Raw genomic sequence first — 18,448 nt, forward strand, 5'->3', positions numbered from 1 at the left:
CAATATTTCAGTAGCACTATGGGTGAATTGTGCACAACTTTGACATAAGTAGTTCTTTCAAGAAGTTATTGCTAGCTACGTTAATTCCAGTCTCTTCCCTGTGAGCCCTAGCGAACTCCCCATATCAGTAAATATTTCATGTTTTTGCCCCTGATATCATGCAATGGAGAGCCATGGAAGTTCACTATGTTATTTGATTCCACCACACTGGGCACCTTATCATAGAAGGTAAGGGAATCTATTAAGATGTGAAGCTGCTGCTGTTATTACCAACTATATTGAACCATATATATGAAACCAACAAATACTAGAAACATCTGAAATATTTAAAGGATTTAAAAGATACATTAATCATAAATAAGTATCTCGTTAAAAAGTGGGAAATCCTTTAGGTCTTTTTCTAATGTATGTGAATATTTGCTACTTTCAGATGTCTAAGTATTTTTTGGTCTTAACTATAGGTAAAGGAAAGAAACCCTTTAAAATTTACACAGCATCTTACACAGTTGAAAACCCACAACACATCTAGCTGAAGGTCTCGTGATACCGGACAGAAGCAGATCTATCCTACACTCAAGTAGGTACTATTAATTTAAGACAGCCATTGGTCATTGGCATTTTTGGTTGTGTGGCAGGGGGCTGGACTGCATGGCCCTTGTCATCTCTTCCAACTCTATGATTGGTAGAAACTTGTATTTACTCAAGTGCAATGCACCATCGAATGTGATGCACATTTCAGTTTTGAAGGTGCACACTGCAAAATAATGGATTTGCCATAAAAGTAATGTACCCAAAGGTGCAGGCATAGGACACCAGCGAGATAGGCATCACGAATGAGGCCATTTCAAAAGCCACACCCCTCTGTCAGGCCAAAGCTGGAAAACTCACCCTCAGGTTTGAAGTCTTATGAATGAGGCCAATTGAGAACAGCACAGGACTTAGCCTCCGATGGGGGCGGGGGGGGGGGGGAGAGATCCATGGCTAAGCTGCAGAAATGACTGGGTCAACAGCCAGGCACTCCTCCTACTTCTCTGGGCACCACAGAACCCTGAGGTCACCACCAAGAGGTTAGGTTTCCCCTGACGTTAAGTCCAGTCATGTCTGACTCTGGGGGTTGGTGCTCATCTCCATTTCTAAGCCAAGGAGCCGACGTTGTCCGTAGACACCTCCAAGGTCATGTGGCTGGCATGACTGCATGGAGCTCCGTTACCTTCCCGCCGAAGCGGTACCTACTGATCTACTCACACTGGCATGTTTTCGAACTGCTAGGTTGGCAGGAGCTGGAGCTAACAGCAGGCATTCAAGCCGCTCCCACCAAGAACCACCTATTCACCCTGCACCTCCCTATCTGGCCTCCAAGTCTCTCTGTGCCTTTTCACACAGATGGGTTTATATGTGTGATCCTAATGCACCACTAAATCTAATGCATACCTCAATTTTGGCTACATAATTTAAATGTGAGTATTAGACTCAAACAAATATGATAGCTGCCAACTTCTGTCTGGAACTATTCATGGGAAGCCTGACTTCTCAAGCACGCGACAATTTGATATTATTCTAATTACCTTGGCTACATCCAATAGAATTCTGAGATTTGCAGTTCCATGATGCACTAGTGCTACCATTGTATAGTGTGAAAGAGACCATACTCTTTAATACTACATCTATGTGAAATGTGCTATACACTTTCCATTGCACTTTCCATGGTAAATCTGAAGAACAGATTTATCTCATTTTATTTCTTTCAACAAATGTGCAACCATTTTGCTATTTGGGGTTCTGTTAAACAAAGTGCTATGCAAACCCGTCAAGCACTGAGGCAGAAAGCGGCATGCACACGTCACCTCAAGCACATGTCTTCAGCCAGCTATGTATGCATATGGCCAGATGGTTAATCAACTATGTGTTTTAGTGCATTTACATTCTGCCATGCTTTTATCATAAACTTACCCATGCTCATCAGAAATCTTTTGTAACAGCCTGAGAAAAATCAGAAAACCAAAACAAGTTCATATTACCCATTCTATTTTCATCATAACAACAGACAACCACATTAAGTAAAACGCAATGACCAAGACCATGAATTCAGAAAGAATGTAAGATGACCATCTCAAAATTCATATATATGACTCTTGGAGAATCATACTGATTCTGAAATGGAAAGCTCAGAATATCTAACAGATAACTCCTACTTGCTTCATCATGTTTTATTATGGAGTCACAATACATGCACGGTCATGAACTTCCTTTAAATGAAGTGTGGAAATGCGGATACAAAGGGCATCTGTATAATGATTCTTTTTTTAATTTTAATGCATTAGAAAATACACAGAAAGCATATCAGAAGCTTAACACATTAGAAGTCTCAATCATTATATTCATAAGTTAGTTCTGTACCCATCATTACAAAACTATTTAAAAATGGACACAGCACAAAACGTTGGAGCAATGACCTATGAATGCCTTTCAAGAGCAGAACTCACAGCTAGGTAGCCAAATAAGAGAAGGTTAGTTGGCAGAAAAAGATTCCCCACATAAGAGAGGAAAAATTGATGCATTTGATGCCTCAAGAGTTTAATTTGAATTATATCTTAAATTTACTGACTGTGGTAAGCTTAAGTACATGATCAGTTTACAGTTATTTACTCCCCAATGAAACATGCATAACCGGCACATTCGAACTACTAAGCTGGCAAAACATGTAATGTTTACTTAAGGACTAATGAGTGATACAAACTGAATGGAATGGGTGTGTGTATTTGAAGATGAGAAACACGTTACCATGTGAACATAAGAAATCTCACTAAGGTTGACCAAGGATTGTTTCTTCATGAAGATAGCTGTTGTCAACCACCGGCACCTTAATACTCAATAGAGTCCAAACATCTTCTGAAAGGGTAGTAAATTCTTCCCACATTAGGGCTAGATTTCAGTGGCTGGATTGGGACAGAGTTACTCATTAACGTTTTAGTGGAATGATTAATATAAATATATCAGTGTACATAATACCCTAGACAGATGGGACTAAAAAATAAGAATCAATAGAAACGTTATCACTTATTTCCTTTCAACTATGTTATCCCAACCCAGCTGAAGAAAAAATCAATTACCAAAAAGTGTAGGTGTTCAAGTACACCTGTTTACTCCTTGTCTCTGCCCACAGCAGCCTTTCTAGTCCCCACATCATGCTGCACAATGGAGGGGAAACATACAGTATTAAGCTGCTATAGTGTTCAAGAACACACATCCTAAAAAAGAGGCTAAATGATATGATCATTAATTTGATTGTACGAGGGTTAAAGAGGGACAACATGGGTAGTTACTGAAGAAAGCTTAGAGGAACTAGTCCTAAGTGCTGTACCCTGAGATTCCTCAAGCAGCCCCCATGTTAGACAAGCTTCCAGAAAAGTGGGATAGAAGAAATACCATAGCATAGCATATTTAAAGAAGATTCTTTTGGATGACAAAGATACTTGGGTTGGATCTAGGATATTCCTTATGAATATGATTTGCTTATAGGAATTGCCTCCGCCATGATTTTCGAGGACCCCCGTTTTATGCAACACTACATGGTACATTATGTGGGGATTGGAGAGGCTGCTGTGGTGAGAGACAAGGAGTAGACAGGCCAACTTGAAAAGCCTAGCAGCTCTAATCCACTGGCTGTGGTAGAGGGAAAATATATGAATTGGGGAAAGTAAATTACACATGTACCACCCCTCCTTCATCCATAGGCATTACTCTGAATGCTTCATATAATTCTTGTATATTAGTTTCTGAATGGTTCAGAAAAGGGTTTAAAGTTGAAAAGTGAGAATAGATATATAATTTCTATTTAGTTTCATGTCCTGCTGAAATTGATATGTTTTCAAGAATATTCACACAAACAGGGAGAAATGCTAGCTTTCGCATCTCTATTATTAGAAAAAAACTATTCCTTGCTCTTTTACTGAGGAGCAAATTGTATAATCTTGGTGGTTACATTAATCCAGTGTTGAAATAGTTCTATATCTTCTGGTGTAAAGACACATGTACTGTTGATGGGACTGAGAAATAACACGAGAACTTACGGCAGTATACACAAAATGTAAGTAGGCTGAAGTTACACACGAAGACATGCATGGTTGAAAACAAGATGCCAACTCTTTTTCTTACAAAATTTATTTCAGAACATCCAGACACAAACACAATTCATGCACGGCCATGAGCTGACCTTTCAACCATTTGCCGTTTCTTGTGTCTGACTTTGCTGGCCTTTCTTATTGCTTCCCATTTTTCCATATCTTCTTTGCTGCATGCTTCTGGAGCAAAGCTAGTTGGTTGCATGCTAATTCCGACATTTAACATCTCAATTTTGCGGGTCAGCATATCATCCCTCTTTTGTCGTGAAGAGGGTGATAAGATCTTCCCTCCACTTTCTTTCTCATCTGTCGTGGTATTCTTTTCAAGCAAACAAAGAAATTTAGCCTGGATTTCTAGTGGAAGACTCCATGGATCCGGAAAAAGGGCAGGTTGATATCTATCCGGGGCACCCGATAAAGACACTTCTTTCTTCTGTAGTTGAGCTTTGCGAACTGTAAGATCATCTTTTTCTAAATCCGGAATCACAGATTCACCATCTCTGGGCTGGAGAACGATTTCTCCTTCCAAGTGAGGACCTTGGTTATAGAACTTTCTAAAATACTCAAGATCCTGAACCATGACTAGATTCATATGGGAAGCACCAGTCTTGCGAACAAACAAATCATCATTCTCCAAATCTGGATAAAAGTCTCCATTTTCATTGTTGCTTTGATCATGTCCAGGCCCAAAATAATTATTTTTTCTGCATGTAACAAGCCTAGGACCTGAAGCAGGATCAATTTTGGTTCTAGTTCCAGAGGACAAGCAGTCATCAGAATATTTTTGCAGTGCACGAAGAAATAAAAACTGACTGGGATATAAGAATACACAAAAATAATTAGAATTGTGTCAACAAGAAGATACCAAGACCTAGTTCTCAGCAAGATGAAAAACCTGGAGCCATATGATGACTGCCTGTAAGTGAGATTTCCATGAAGGACTTCACATGCAATAATTCTGATCATTTTGGAAATTAGCATTTGATCGAGAAGTTGAGACTAGGACCTTTTTGTCTGTCATATTGCCCTTTCTTTTGGAGTGATTATTATATTTATTTTTAAAAATGCTATAGAACTGTCAGTTCAGTCAGCTACTGTATAGACCTGAAGCACAGGTCAAAAGGAGGTTTGCCAGCTCATTGAGAATTAGGCTTGAATTGTAGGCCAGATATATGGCATACATTTTACAACTGGAATGTGCATACACCATAACACTGAAATTTGGTTGGTTTATACTCTGCCATCTTCAAAAGGAAAACATTCATACTTCAGAACAGTTACAAAGCATGCCAGCCATTACAGAAAACATGACAGCAGGGACTAGCACAGACACAAAAGTCCAGTTTACTTTAGTAGATGAATTCAGTATGCTAGGATATAATGGGACTTTTTAAAACAAGTTAGGCACACATTCCCATGTTAACTTTTCATTTCCACTTTTAGCAAACTGCAGCTGCCTGACATACAGGATAGCATAGCTCATGCAAAATATCCAGCAACCTTGGCAGATCGGAAGAATAATTAATTTTCTCTTCTCCAGCTTGTGGTACTGATTTTGCAGCACACGTGGCTACTTGTTTAATAAAGTCTGAGTCTTCTCTGCAACTGTCATCCAGGCTACCGGTGCTGTTACTGTGTCGCTGGCCTCTTGAAAGGTTCTCTTCAGAATTTGTGCTTCTACTACACAGTATTACACGAGTAAAAAAGGGAAAAAACAAAAAATGTAAGTTCTGGCACAAAAATGTGCAGACACTTTAAAACAATTGATAAATGAAGAGGCAAGCATGTCAAAACTGAACAAAAAAAACTATTTAAGATTCACCTTCAACAAGCAGCAACAGTGAAGGTTTTACCTAGAGCTTCCATTAAATGGTGCACTGATTTCTGAATGGTACACTATTTCAGCCATTAAAATTTGTGTTTAAAAAGTTCTGGTTGCATGGGAAAATGAGCATGCAAAGAGGACAAACCTGAATCCTTGTATCTCCTTATACCATTCTTTCGAAAAAGATATCCTCTTTGCTTTTTTCCAGTGCAGTTCTTCCCCTGGAATCCAAGACTTAGGAAGAAACTTATGGGAAAAGGCTTTTACATTTGACATCGTAGCATTGATTTTACGAACATAAAGGTCATCTGTTTCAATGTCTGGTGTGCCTATTGTTCTTTCTTCTTCCTCCTCCTCCTCCTCCTCCTCAAAATAGTTGGAGAAGTCTGAAAGAATATTGTCTGTTGACTTGCATTCCATCTCTCGCTCCAAAGCTGTTCTCTGGTGACTGTACAAAATATCCAGTCAAGTTATAGTTTCAAACACAGTTTGTTGTTAAGAACACAAGACCATATTTGATGCAAACATGCCTCAGTTGAAAAATGGCTAAAATGAGTTTCCAGTATAAAAGTACTGTAAGTAGGTGATTATTATTTAACACTTATACATCCTTTGATCTAAACAAAATGTTAGGGAAGTCAAAACTGCGTGTCTACCATTAAGGTAGTTTCCTTAAAAAATAAATATAAATGTTCACTTAGGTATTTTGAAGAAAGTTGCTTCCATGATCCTGATCTATATGTTTAGTGCTACCATTATATTAGGCACAATGAATTTCAAGTATAATTTTTAAAATCACTCAATTCCACCAAGAAGATGCATTTTGTCAAGTTATTATATGTACATATATTCACACTTCTGTCACAACTCCAAATTTGAATTACATTCTTATTGACTTATCATGTGTGGGAATGTACATTCTGCTCAGTTTTTATGACTGAAATTTAAATAAACCTTCCCTTGACTGCCAACAGAATAAGCAACAGGATGAAATTAATGCATCTTGTGACCAGCTCCAGGACAATCACTACATAAGCCAAAATATGTAAGCATTTTTTTAAAGACTACAGGGGAAGAGACAGATTTTATAGATTGTCTGGGGCATGGGAACATGTGCTGGGGAAGGGAACAAAACTACAGTAATTTGAAATTTGAAAGCAGTGCAACTTTGTTTATGGGTTGCTGTGAGTATTCTGGGACGTATAGCCAAGTTCCAGAAGCATTTTCTGGAACATGAAACTTTGTTTATACTCATTTTAAAAGACTGCATGATTTATGTGCATAGTCTTTGGTGCTGTGTGCCTTAAAGCTGTTCCCAACTAAGAGCTTGCCTAAGGTGAAATCTATCATGGGGTTTCTTGGACAAAATCTATTCACCGGGGGGGGGGGGGGTGTCCTTGCCTTCATCTGAAGCTGAGTGTGTGCCATGTGCCAAGGTTTCTGTGGCCAAATGGGGGTTCACACACTGGTCTCCAATGCTCCAACCACTACTCCACACCTGCAACATTTTGGCAGCAGGTATTTGCTTGCATTGTAAGGCAACTAAACATGACTTACGAGTACATCTTTCCTCCTGTAGCTGACTGTCCCAAGATTTCCTGGAAGGTTTGGATAAGGAAGAGTGGCCCATAAGTGATTTAACCAAATTGTGGGCAATTCTCCCCTCACAGCATTACACTTCATACTCATGTTTCAGAGGCCTCATTCCAGCCCTCTGGAAAAGCTTTAGAAACAGGAAGGGCAGGAAAATCTTCTTCTGTGAACCTACTTAATTTAGAAACCTTATTTTAGGATCCAAGCCAATGAACAGAAGGATTACTCTTAATTAGCCACCTGAAGAACCAAAAGCAATATTACAAGTTGCATAAGACAGCAAAGGGTAAATTATGTTTCAATAAACGATTCATCATTTTAGTAAGCTTGACACAGACATAGAGGGCGTCTCCATTTAAAAAAGGAAAGCAAAAACTTTCTCACACTCTTCCTAAAAATTAAGAAAGTTATTCCATAGTATAAACATGGTTAGAAGATAAACAGTTACATTCTTAGAAGCACAGTAACGACTCATGACTTCCCCTCTTTCTCTTAGACAAAATCACATCTCATGGTATAATTTAACGATGAACTGGCATTGCATTTGCATTGGTGTTAACCAAGATCTCCCTCATTAATGAAGTTTTGAAACCCAGAGAATGAAGTCTAAGAGCAAATGTGATAAGCAGAAATGGATATCCACCATGGTAAAAGCTAACCATGTAAGGGAATGGAAAGGGGAAAAAAAACCATCAATGTTCTTGTCATACTTTGGGTCTTCACAGGCAATGTTACATTTAGATCAAGCATTTCAATAATAATGTATTATCCTTAAAACACCAAACAAATACCTTGAAAATGTTCCATCTGGCTCAGTGAACACAGGACTTGCCCAGCTTCTTCTGTTGTCCTCATTCTTCTCTGTCCTTCTCTTCCTCAAGGGTGCTGGCATATACGTTGGAGGTTTGGTTCTGTTGGGCAAGAAGCGATTGAACTCTGCAGCAGGCTTGGGTTCAATTAAGGCAGCTCTGCGGTATGACATGCCATCTTTCTGGGGTTCGTTCATCCTTGTGTGTGTTTCGGAATCTATGTCACTTTCACAATCTTCAAAAGAAAAAGAAAATACCAAAGAAATCCCTAAGTTGAAAATGCAGAAACGGGAGCTGGCAATATTAGAAGCTAACGCTGGCCCATGTGTTCTGAAATTCCTGAGGCAAATGCACAGGACAAAAGGTATTTTCAGAAACCTGCCATGACGCTATGTGAAAATCCAACTAGTTAAACTTCAGTTTATGTAATCATTTTACATTCATTGCATGATTTCCTCATTCCCATCTTAGTTGCAAAATGAACATTAATCTCTAGGTATGTGCTATATTATCTAATTGCCATTTCTTGGTGAAACAGGCATGGATAACATTAAATGAAATCCTGTTTCTGAACTAGAATATATTTGTTCAATTGATTTTCCAGTACCAAGACAGACTGTCAACTGCACCACAAAAATGCAATAGCTGATGAGGAAGAAATAAGAAAAAATGTTATGAAAATATATATGAAGTCTTTGAAAACGGCAACATACTCGTAACTAGAAATTTCAGTGAGATCAATATGTAACGGAACATTATATCTTTACATGAAGTGCAGAGAAGTGTTTAAAAGTTCAGTAAGATCAATATGTATTGGAAATTCAAAATGTTACTTTTTCTGTAATATACTCTTAAAACAGACTACTAGGGTATTTTTAAATGCAAATGTTGAAGGTATTATCTTTACATTCAGGTACAGTGTTCTACAGATACTGTATACGGCTAAAAAGATTAAAAATAGGTCCTAGAGCAAATCAAGTCTGAACTTTCCCTAGAAGCAAAAATGACTAAATGGAAACTGTCATACTTTATGAGCTGTACCACCATGAGAAAGCATGACTCATTGGAAAAGACAATAATGTTTGGTAACATACAAGGCAGTAGTAAAAGAGTAAGACTGCATTCCAGATAGACTCAATCAAGGAAGTCCCAGCCATGAACCTTTCTTTGCCATGTTACATGCCCTAGGTCAACTATTACACTACCATGGCAGCAGCATTATGACAGAACTTCATCCCTCCTTCCTTCTTGTAGCCCTCAGTGCCATTTGAAAGCAACCCTTGGATTTCCAACCCTACAGAGAAAATTTCTAGGGTTCATGAAAGTGTGTGGTAGGGGATATTCCCTACTCAGATTTAGACGGGGGGGGGGGGGGCGTAGCACAAATATGCCAAACACAGTCAAGGTCCACAAAGCAGATTTAAAGGGGACATTTACATAGATTTCATGTGGACACAATGAGTTTCAGTCACCTATGCCAGTGTTGCCTTTCTTTAAATTCACAATGAAGCAACAAATGTGTGGATGTGTTTTATTGAAAGCTCACATGAAAAGATGCTACTCAGTTTTTTTTAAATGTCACCTGCACATTCCAATCCAAGCTCTATTGTGGTATGTTACAGCCCAGAAAGTAGTTCTCTAACTTAGCATGAGTTTCATCCCATGTGCTAAATTACCTGCAAGATATTTGGATGCAAACTATAAGGAAATAATATTTTAAGCTTCTCCGGTCAAGTCTGCTTCAAACAGAGAACCAGCACACACAATGTGTCTTTTTGGTACCATGGAGTTTCACATTCTAGTAATCTCAATCCGTTTAATTCTTCCAGGATTGGTGTTCAAGGGATAGCCTTCCATCCACTTATCACATATTTTTATACACCTCTTTGCTGTGTGCATGAAGACGTGGAGAATTAAAAGTTGGGGCACAATTTTGAAAGCCTGCATCAAGGTTTCCCTCAAAGACAGCCCAGGCATGTGTCTCCCACATTATTGTCAGAGATCTATAGCCAGAGATCCTGTGCTGGCCTAGAGTACCACTGTTTCAGAGTTTCTTTTCCAGATCACCACAGGATGCAGTTCCTTCTCTCTAAAGTCCAGTGAAAATATTTTATCTTTTTCTTTAGCTTCTCCCCTTAAGCACTTGCCATTTCCTTCTCTTGGTATTATGAACCTTGCCTGAATTTTCTTTTTCTTAAGCCATCCATTTGCATTCTCCATGTTTTGGCTCATTCATTTTGGACCTCTTTTCATGAAGCATTCCGGACAGTAGTCTCAATGGTTTTCCCAAAGATAGGAAAAAATGTTAGAGAAAAGCAATCTCACATACTCTGTGTGTGTGTGTGTGTGTTTATGACTCTGATCTTATTGTTTGCTTAATGGTACCCCAATTAACATTTGCATAGGGCCTGTTAGCAAGTCTCAAGTAATCTTCAGGACTCATGCTGGAAGTCTCGTAGCTAATCTTTGGTTATTTAAAAGTTATAAAAGAGGGGTCTGCTCCTTGTTGCCACCTCCTCCTGTCCCAGAGAAGCTGCAAAGGTGTTGCTGTGTCTCTTCATGTTTGTGTTCCTGCATGGATGCATGTAGCATGTCTGTGTCTTCTTGTGACCACCATGTGAGACATAACTAAGAATTCAACCTTTATTCCTCACCATTTTGGGCTATATTCTTCTTTTGATGTACTGCAACCAAGTCTTCCACTTGTGTGATGTCTTTGCACAAGTTTCTTGGTGAATAAACTGGTTTTAATACATCACATTGTTAATGTGTTGTTCTTTGCCTCTTGAACTGTTATTTTCTTGAGTTTAGTGCATGCTATCTATGGGAGGGCTGGAGATAAGCTTGCTCTGATTTAAAAACACTAGCAGCTACCTTTTAAACTCCACTTTTTGACTACCATAAGCTTACTTCAACTGTTGTCTTTTTTTCTCACTCTGCTGGTGTTACATTAATTTTGGGGTAAAAGTAATTCAAATGGATTAGTTTTTTTCTTCTCTGACCTAACTGTTAGAGAGACCCTAACATTTTAACATAAATAACCCAATAAATATTACTTTTTTGAACTACCATGCTGAGTTGGCTAATGACCATGCTAGCTGGATATTTCTGGAAGTGGTAGCTGAGAAAGCAGTATTTCTAATCTGTGCCCTTTGTTCGCCTCTCATACCAGAAGCATTTCTTTCTCTCAGCCAAGCAGACCTACTTCCTGCTCCACAATGCAAAAACGGTTTCCATACTTTTATTTTTAAAATCTTCCTTCATCCTTAGTTATGGTACTGACTACTGCTTTTAATATCAGACTTCTAAAAGTCATTTTAAGTGGCCTCTGCCACATGCACATTATAAGTGAAAACAAACTATTAAAAACCATCACTTATATCATGAATTGGGTGGGCAAGAGAGGTTGAGATGAAGATTTATAGCTAAAATGGGGTTATAACTTGGGACTCAAAACTTTCAAACTCATTGTTCATAAGAAGCACTGAGAGAGTAGCTTTGTGTTGCCTCACTGGGTATTTTCAGCTAGTTGGTCACATTTGTTCAGGAAACTATGTTTTGTTATCTGAAAATTAAATATGAAAACTCCCAGTGGATAGTTGTTTTGTTTTTTGTGAACTGGGAAGAAAAGATAAGATCATTTAGAAAGATAGCCAGCATGATATAAGGGTTTGAATGAAGGACTGGGAGACCAGGTTCAAATCACTGCCCAGTCAGGAAAACCCAGTAAGTGACCTTGAACAAACCACAATCTCTGAACCTATAAAAAGAGCGTAACAATTTATAAATATGGCTGAGAAAAAACCTATGAGAGAAAGTCACCATATGTTGGAGTCAACTTAATACACATAGCAAGACAGAAAGAGCCAACATTTCATTCATGCACTTTTTCTTCATTCACTTCTCTCAAACAATACAGTAATGAGACGTATATGATTATTATACCTTCACTGCCACCTTTCAAAGTTATGTCTGATGAGAAACTTGCAGAGGACCTGGAGCCAAAAGAGTCCAAGCTATCAAAGGAATCGTCTCTCTTATGGCTGATCGATGAAGGCAGCGTGTCACTGCGTTCTAGATACCAAATATCACCGTAACCGCTATCCCTTCCACTTCTTTTAGGGCTACAGGATTCTCCAAGAGCCTGAAAGGACAAAGCTTGTATTTTAAGCACATGTTAAAAAGTCATTTTTCCTTTTATTTTACAATAATATATAATATATAATGCCAACAGGAGGCCCCCCAGTGGTGCAGCGAGTTAAACTGCTGAGCTGCTGAACTTGCTGACCGAAAAGTCTGCGGTTCAAATTTGGGGAGCGGGGTGAGCTCCCGCTGTTAGCCCCAGATTCTGCCAACCTAGCAGTTCGAAAGCAAGCAAATGTGAGTAGATCAACAGGTACCGCTCCGGCAGGAAGGTAATGGCACTTCATGCAGTCATACCGGCCACATGACCTTGGAGGCGTCTATGGACAACACTGGCTCTTCAGCTTAGAAATGGAGATGAGCACCACCCCCCAGAGTTGGACACGACTAGACTTAACGTCAGGGGAAACCTTTACCTTTACTATAATGCCCACAATAATTGTATTTTTTCTTTGCAAAAATGTATGTAAAATGTTCAGAATAAAAATGAGACCTAAATATACTTTCTTGCCTTATAATATGGACACACATTTGAAAAACCATAGAGGAAACTGGTAAATAAGCCTGTGAGTAAAGAAAGCATTTTGCTAGCAAATTCCAGTCTCCTTCCCTGTCCCCAAATTCAGTTACTAATACCAAACTGAAAGTCATTTGTAAAACAAATGCAGGGTGTTATAAATAAACATGCTGGCAGTCCAGCTACAGATTAGGGACAGAGGTATGACTTGACCCATTGTCTTTTCCCTTTCCTGTTAAAAACAAACAAAACAAATTTTGATTTTGTAGTTGAGGAATAGAATATTACACAGAACATAAGAAGAAAAATATTCAGTCTTTGCTAAAATGCCTTCTTCTTCCATCAGTGCCAATGCCGCCTTCTTCCATCAGTGCCTTACCTTTACCAAGGCTTGTCCTAATAATTTCTCAAAGGCTTTTAAATTGAGGTGTGGTCCATTATAATAAGGGTTGTTGTGCGCTTTCCTCCCCAACCAATATAGTGTAATCAAAACCTAAGTAAAAAAGAAGAAAAAGAAGAATTAAATAGGAAATATTAATTAATAATGAAATTATCCTAAGGGTGGGAAAGATTACAAATACTAACGCTGAACTCTAACGCTTGTTTTCTAGATTCCAAGATTGACATTTCACCATATTTCTGCTTTTACTGTTCTTCATTTTCTAGCTAGCATTTTCTATCACTTTATGACCATCAATCTCAAAGATATTTTTAACAGCACTAGTTATTATTTTTTTGTAGAATAACCATTCTAAATCAGGGGAATAGTGACATAAAGCATTTATCAAATATTCTTTCATCTGAAAACATGAGGGCATTCCTTTCTAATAGATACTGCATAGAAGGCGGTGTTTCTTCTGTGAACATTGTGTACATTTTTGATTATCTCATAGCCTCTAGACACTTTCCATCCCCAGCTAACATCTAGAAAGAATGGACTGAGGGAGAGGCAGAAAATTGAGAAAATACGATTCACTCTTCCTTGGGAAACCTCTTATCACACACAGGGAACAGAGATGCAGGGAAAGGGTTAAATACCAAGTTGCCAGTCCCAGGTCTTCTGTCAAGTGACTAGTTTAGACCTCAGTCACAGCCACACCTTGTACATGTTTATTAGTTTCTTGTCATGTGTAAATCAGGTATGTTGCAAACATAAATGTTACTGTGGATAGACAGCCAACTAGTTCCCTTAATGTCAAAGATTTCACCTGCAATTTCCCATTTGCTTGCTAAACAAATATTAACTCAGTAAGAAAAGACCCTGCTCTATCTTTTTAAAAGGCATTTTCACATGTGAATCAAACTAAGGAAAGTGAGAAAGAACTTTATCTTACATTTTTCACTCTTCTGTTGGTCTCTTCTTGCCTGCAAAACACACCAAAAGCAAAAAAAAATGGGAGTCAGACACAATTGGTGATGTAGAGTTGCATATACCGAGCAATAATGACATAGCAAAACTACACAAGTATATGAACAGACACAAAAATGGTAAGACTAGGTCAGATACACAAAGTATCTTTTTCTGGAAAAAAGAATTGTAACTGTCCAATTTTTCATCATGAAAACAACAACCTGTCTTCTCCCCACCAATAACAGGACAGAAGGTGGCTTACAAATCATTAAAACCAGTAAAATTAAAAATACACAAATTATCACATCCCCACAGATGTTTCAGAGTCACTGGAAAGGGAGACATCTCTACACAAGTAGAATACCATGCTAGTTAATTGACCTTTGGAACTTTCAGGTATTCAAGAGCAATAGGGGAGGATGAAGACAGATTACTCTATAAAATGTTATCTACAAAGCCAAGACAAAATCAATGCATTCAGCTATTAGGAAAGTTGTCCGTAAATTTTTGAACCCAGATGTTGTTTTGCCTCAAATTTCATAAATTTCTAATAGCATCGTCAGGATTCTGGAGTTCAACATTTGGAGACTCAAGTTGGGGAACTGTTGTACTAAACAGTTTCACTACAAAAATAAAAAGTGATCAACCTTCACTTCAAAAGCAAACCACTGGCAAAATCTAGGCATGACATACACACACATACCCAAGACTTTAATGTTATTCTTGTTTGACTGTAGTACAGTTTTGTGGGTAAGTAAGTGGAGTCCACTGACGATACCTCAAATCATACTTTTTTTCAATGTATTGTCAAAAGCTTTCATGGCTGGAATCACTGAGTTGCTGTGAGTCTTTCAGGCTGTATGGCCATGTTCCAGAAGCTTTATCTCCCAACGTTTCGCCCATATCTGTGGCAGGCATCCTCAGAGGTTGTAAGGTACCACAACATAGAACATGGCCATACAGCCCAAAAGACTCACAGCAAGCCATACTTTTTTCCACTAAGACATATTATCTTGTGCAACGTATCATCTGCCTCCTCACATTCATCAGAATATATTCATTATTTACTTGAAATGTGGGCATCTGAGATTTGGAAGGCATATTATTTCTCAACAGACAAGATGCCACAGAGATCAAAAATTAATCCTCGCCCTTTGATGGGCAATTCGAGTCCATGGTATTTGAAAAAATATCCTTGCCCATACTGTGCCAGAGTGTGCTTAAAATCATTAGAGACTGGGTGAAGAAGGAAAAGGTCAGTTGTTACAGGAAGGCTATTTCTGGCACCTGCCTCATGAAAGGCCAACACTCCCACGGCTGGTAAATTAAAAAGTTGCCATTTCATTTGCATGAATGGGGTGTATTTAAATAATGTACCATGGAATTAGAAGTTTTGGTGCAGTTGTCTGTCATTTCCATTAATTAATCAAATGAGGCAAACCATTTTGAGTTTCACAATACCATGGGTGGCTTGAAGTTTTTTTCAAGACACACATGCACTGGGAACCTATGGTTCACCTCTCTTGTATGTCCATTAAGAAACAGGAAAAGTTGATGACAGGGAAGTTAGCATGCATAGATGAGCTTGTATACATACACACACACACAAACAGAATCATAGAATCATAGAGTTGGAAGAGACCTTGTGGGCCATCCAGTCCAACTCCCTGCCAAGAAGCAGGAAAATCGCATTCAAAGCATTTCAAGACAAAGTGCCAGTCTTGAAAACAGCAGCCCTTTTTCAAGTTACAGTAGTCTCACTTATCCAACCTTCGCTTATCCAACGTTCTGTATTATCCAACACAGACTGCCTTTTAGTAGTCAATATTCTTGTAGTCAATGTTTTCAATAAATTGCGATGTTTTGGTGCTAAATTCGTAAATACAGTAATTACTACATAACATTACAATGCATTGAACTGCTTTTTCTGTCAATTTGTTGTAAAACACTATGTTTTCTTGCTTAATTTTATGTTTATGTTGGATAAGCGAGACTCTACTGTAAGTGTATGCCTTTAGAAATCCCAGAGGTGCTTCCTTATCTACAAGCTGAAATACTCAGGATGATTTGCTTTTGCTGGCTATATTCTTTTTGTCAGGCAGTTCTCAACTTGAGTGGTTTCAACAACCACTAGTCCTCAAGGCTAATTTGAGAAAACATTAAAATACATACCACAATTAAAAAGAATATATTATTTTCATCTTTTAAAAGGGGAAGAGAAAAAAATTGCATCTTGAATTTGCATGATTTCTCCCATTTTATAGGGAAATATACAGTATTTGGGCCTTATGGGTGCCAACACCATTTGGGAGGTAAGGTGCAAAAATCATGGTGCTATGCTTCCTACTATTTTAGTAAAAGAGAAGAACCACCAAATTAATCTTTCAACCATTCCACTTTAAGGACAAGTACAGTCACTGCATGTATTTCACAAGATTCTGCATATTTGCAAAGTTACTGCATATTTGCACAATTACTGATAACTGTCTTTTAAGTAGCTATAAATGAACGAAAGAAAAAACCCGCACCAAGCCTGACACCTTCTATGATGTCATTTAAGCCACTCCAAATTCCGAACATTCTGTTACTCATAAGTGCCAAGCCTTCAAGCACCAACATTTTGTTTAAAACCACCCACCTGACAACCAAGAGCCAGCATGGCTTAATGATTTCAACTCTGGACTACAACTCTGGGTGACCTTCAACAACTCTTAGCTCACGTGATATGTTCACCTTAGGGTCACCATATGTTAGAAAGAACTTGAAGTCACACAACAATGGTAAGACAAAACCAAGACACTAAAGTCTATAGTTGTTAGTATCCTAACCAATACCAATACTTTCCATCATATTTGTCAGGACCCAGGCTGCAGAGCACCAATAACCATACGCAGAGGCCAGAATCTATCTAATATCTTTATTAAAGAAATATATAAAGTCAATAAAAACAAGTGTGGAATATAGTTCAGAAGTAGACCTTTCAGGAAAGGTCAAATATAGTCCAGAAAAACAATGTCCAATATATGATATTAAAGTCCAAAGTTATAGTCCACTTCACCAAAACACACACTATTGGGCAAGCAATAGTGTGGGGAACTGTCCATAGTCTTTGAGGCTTAAGGTAAATCCGAAGCAAAGGAAAACAAGGCTGGAATCCGAGAAGCAGGGTCCGTGGTTTAAAACGCAAGGCAAGGCAAAACTTGAGACTTGGCAAGGTCCAACTTGAAACAAGGCAAGAGTCCATAGAACAAGAGTCCATGGAACAAGAACTGAGTCCATAGAAATCCGTGGAACAAGGCAGGGCTGGTAACTTGATTCAGGAGCTGGGAACTGGAGTACGAAGTCTACACACGATCTCACTCCACGAGCTGACGAATTGACTCCGCAAGGGTATCTTCGAGAGCAAACACCTAAATAGGATCTTGTTTCCCGCCAAAGAACACTTCCTCTGGGGAACAAGAAACGAAAGCCATTCTGTGTCCAGATGTTTGACTCCTTAAAGTTTCCAAAGGGAAACAGACTTAATCAGCTAATTGTCTGGCAGCTATCCTAGCGCTCCGGCGAGTCGCCTCACGAGCGCCTCTTTGTTGATTATAATAATCCCGGCTAGAAAATGGGGGAGATTTCTGCTCAAGGCTTGTTTGGCTGGCTTCTGGAGGGCAAATATCCTGCAGGTGCAAGGGCTCCAATTCTGGCTGAAACGGTGGGAAATCCAAGTTTTCCTCTTCATCTGTCACAATATTACTAGGAACAGGACTACATGGCCCATGAGACATCACACTATCCCCGCCCTCAAGGCCCCCCTCAAACATGGCCTCTCTCCTCGAGTCGCGGGGTCGCGGCTTGGCAGGGTAGGCCTGATGGAAGCGGCGGACTAGGTCGGGGGCATGGACTGTGGAAGCGTCTTCCCAAGAGCGTTCTTCGGGCCCAAAACCCACCCAGTCAATGAGATATTGAAGGCGGCGGCGGTGGAAACGAGAATCCAAAATGTCCTGAACCTCGAATTCATCCTCCCCATCCACCAAAACAGGAGTGGGGGCCGGCCGGTCTGCATCAGGGCGCACACCATCCGCCGGAAGGAGCAGGGAG

At 39.1% G+C, this 18,448-nt stretch overlaps 1 protein-coding gene across 8 annotated transcripts in view; it reads right to left on the reverse strand.

Annotated features, from left to right (window-relative positions):
* lmo7 (LIM domain 7) overlaps positions 1-18,448 on the reverse strand; it is a 198,804-nt gene that overhangs the window by 53,785 nt on the left and 126,571 nt on the right. For 5 of the 8 annotated variants that reach the window (XM_008106882.2, XM_062975564.1, XM_062975563.1 and 2 more), the window contains exons 6-13: positions 14,343-14,373; positions 13,388-13,501; positions 12,294-12,492; positions 8,331-8,583; positions 6,092-6,394; positions 5,622-5,801; positions 4,214-4,933; positions 1,951-1,980 (exon numbers count right to left, since the gene is read on the reverse strand). In XM_008106882.2, coding sequence (XP_008105089.2) covers positions 1,951-1,980; positions 4,214-4,933; positions 5,622-5,801; positions 6,092-6,394; positions 8,331-8,583; positions 12,294-12,492; positions 13,388-13,501; positions 14,343-14,373 — 1,830 coding nt within the window. The remainder of the gene's footprint in view (positions 1-1,950; positions 1,981-4,213; positions 4,934-5,621; positions 5,802-6,091; positions 6,395-8,330; positions 8,584-12,293; positions 12,493-13,387; positions 13,502-14,342; positions 14,374-18,448) is intronic. The other 3 variants (XM_062975565.1, XM_016992286.2, XM_008106887.2) reach the window with 2 other exon arrangements.

Source organism: Anolis carolinensis, chromosome 3 (assembly GCF_035594765.1).
Source record: "Anolis carolinensis isolate JA03-04 chromosome 3, rAnoCar3.1.pri, whole genome shotgun sequence".
NCBI lineage: Eukaryota > Metazoa > Chordata > Lepidosauria > Squamata > Dactyloidae > Anolis > Anolis carolinensis.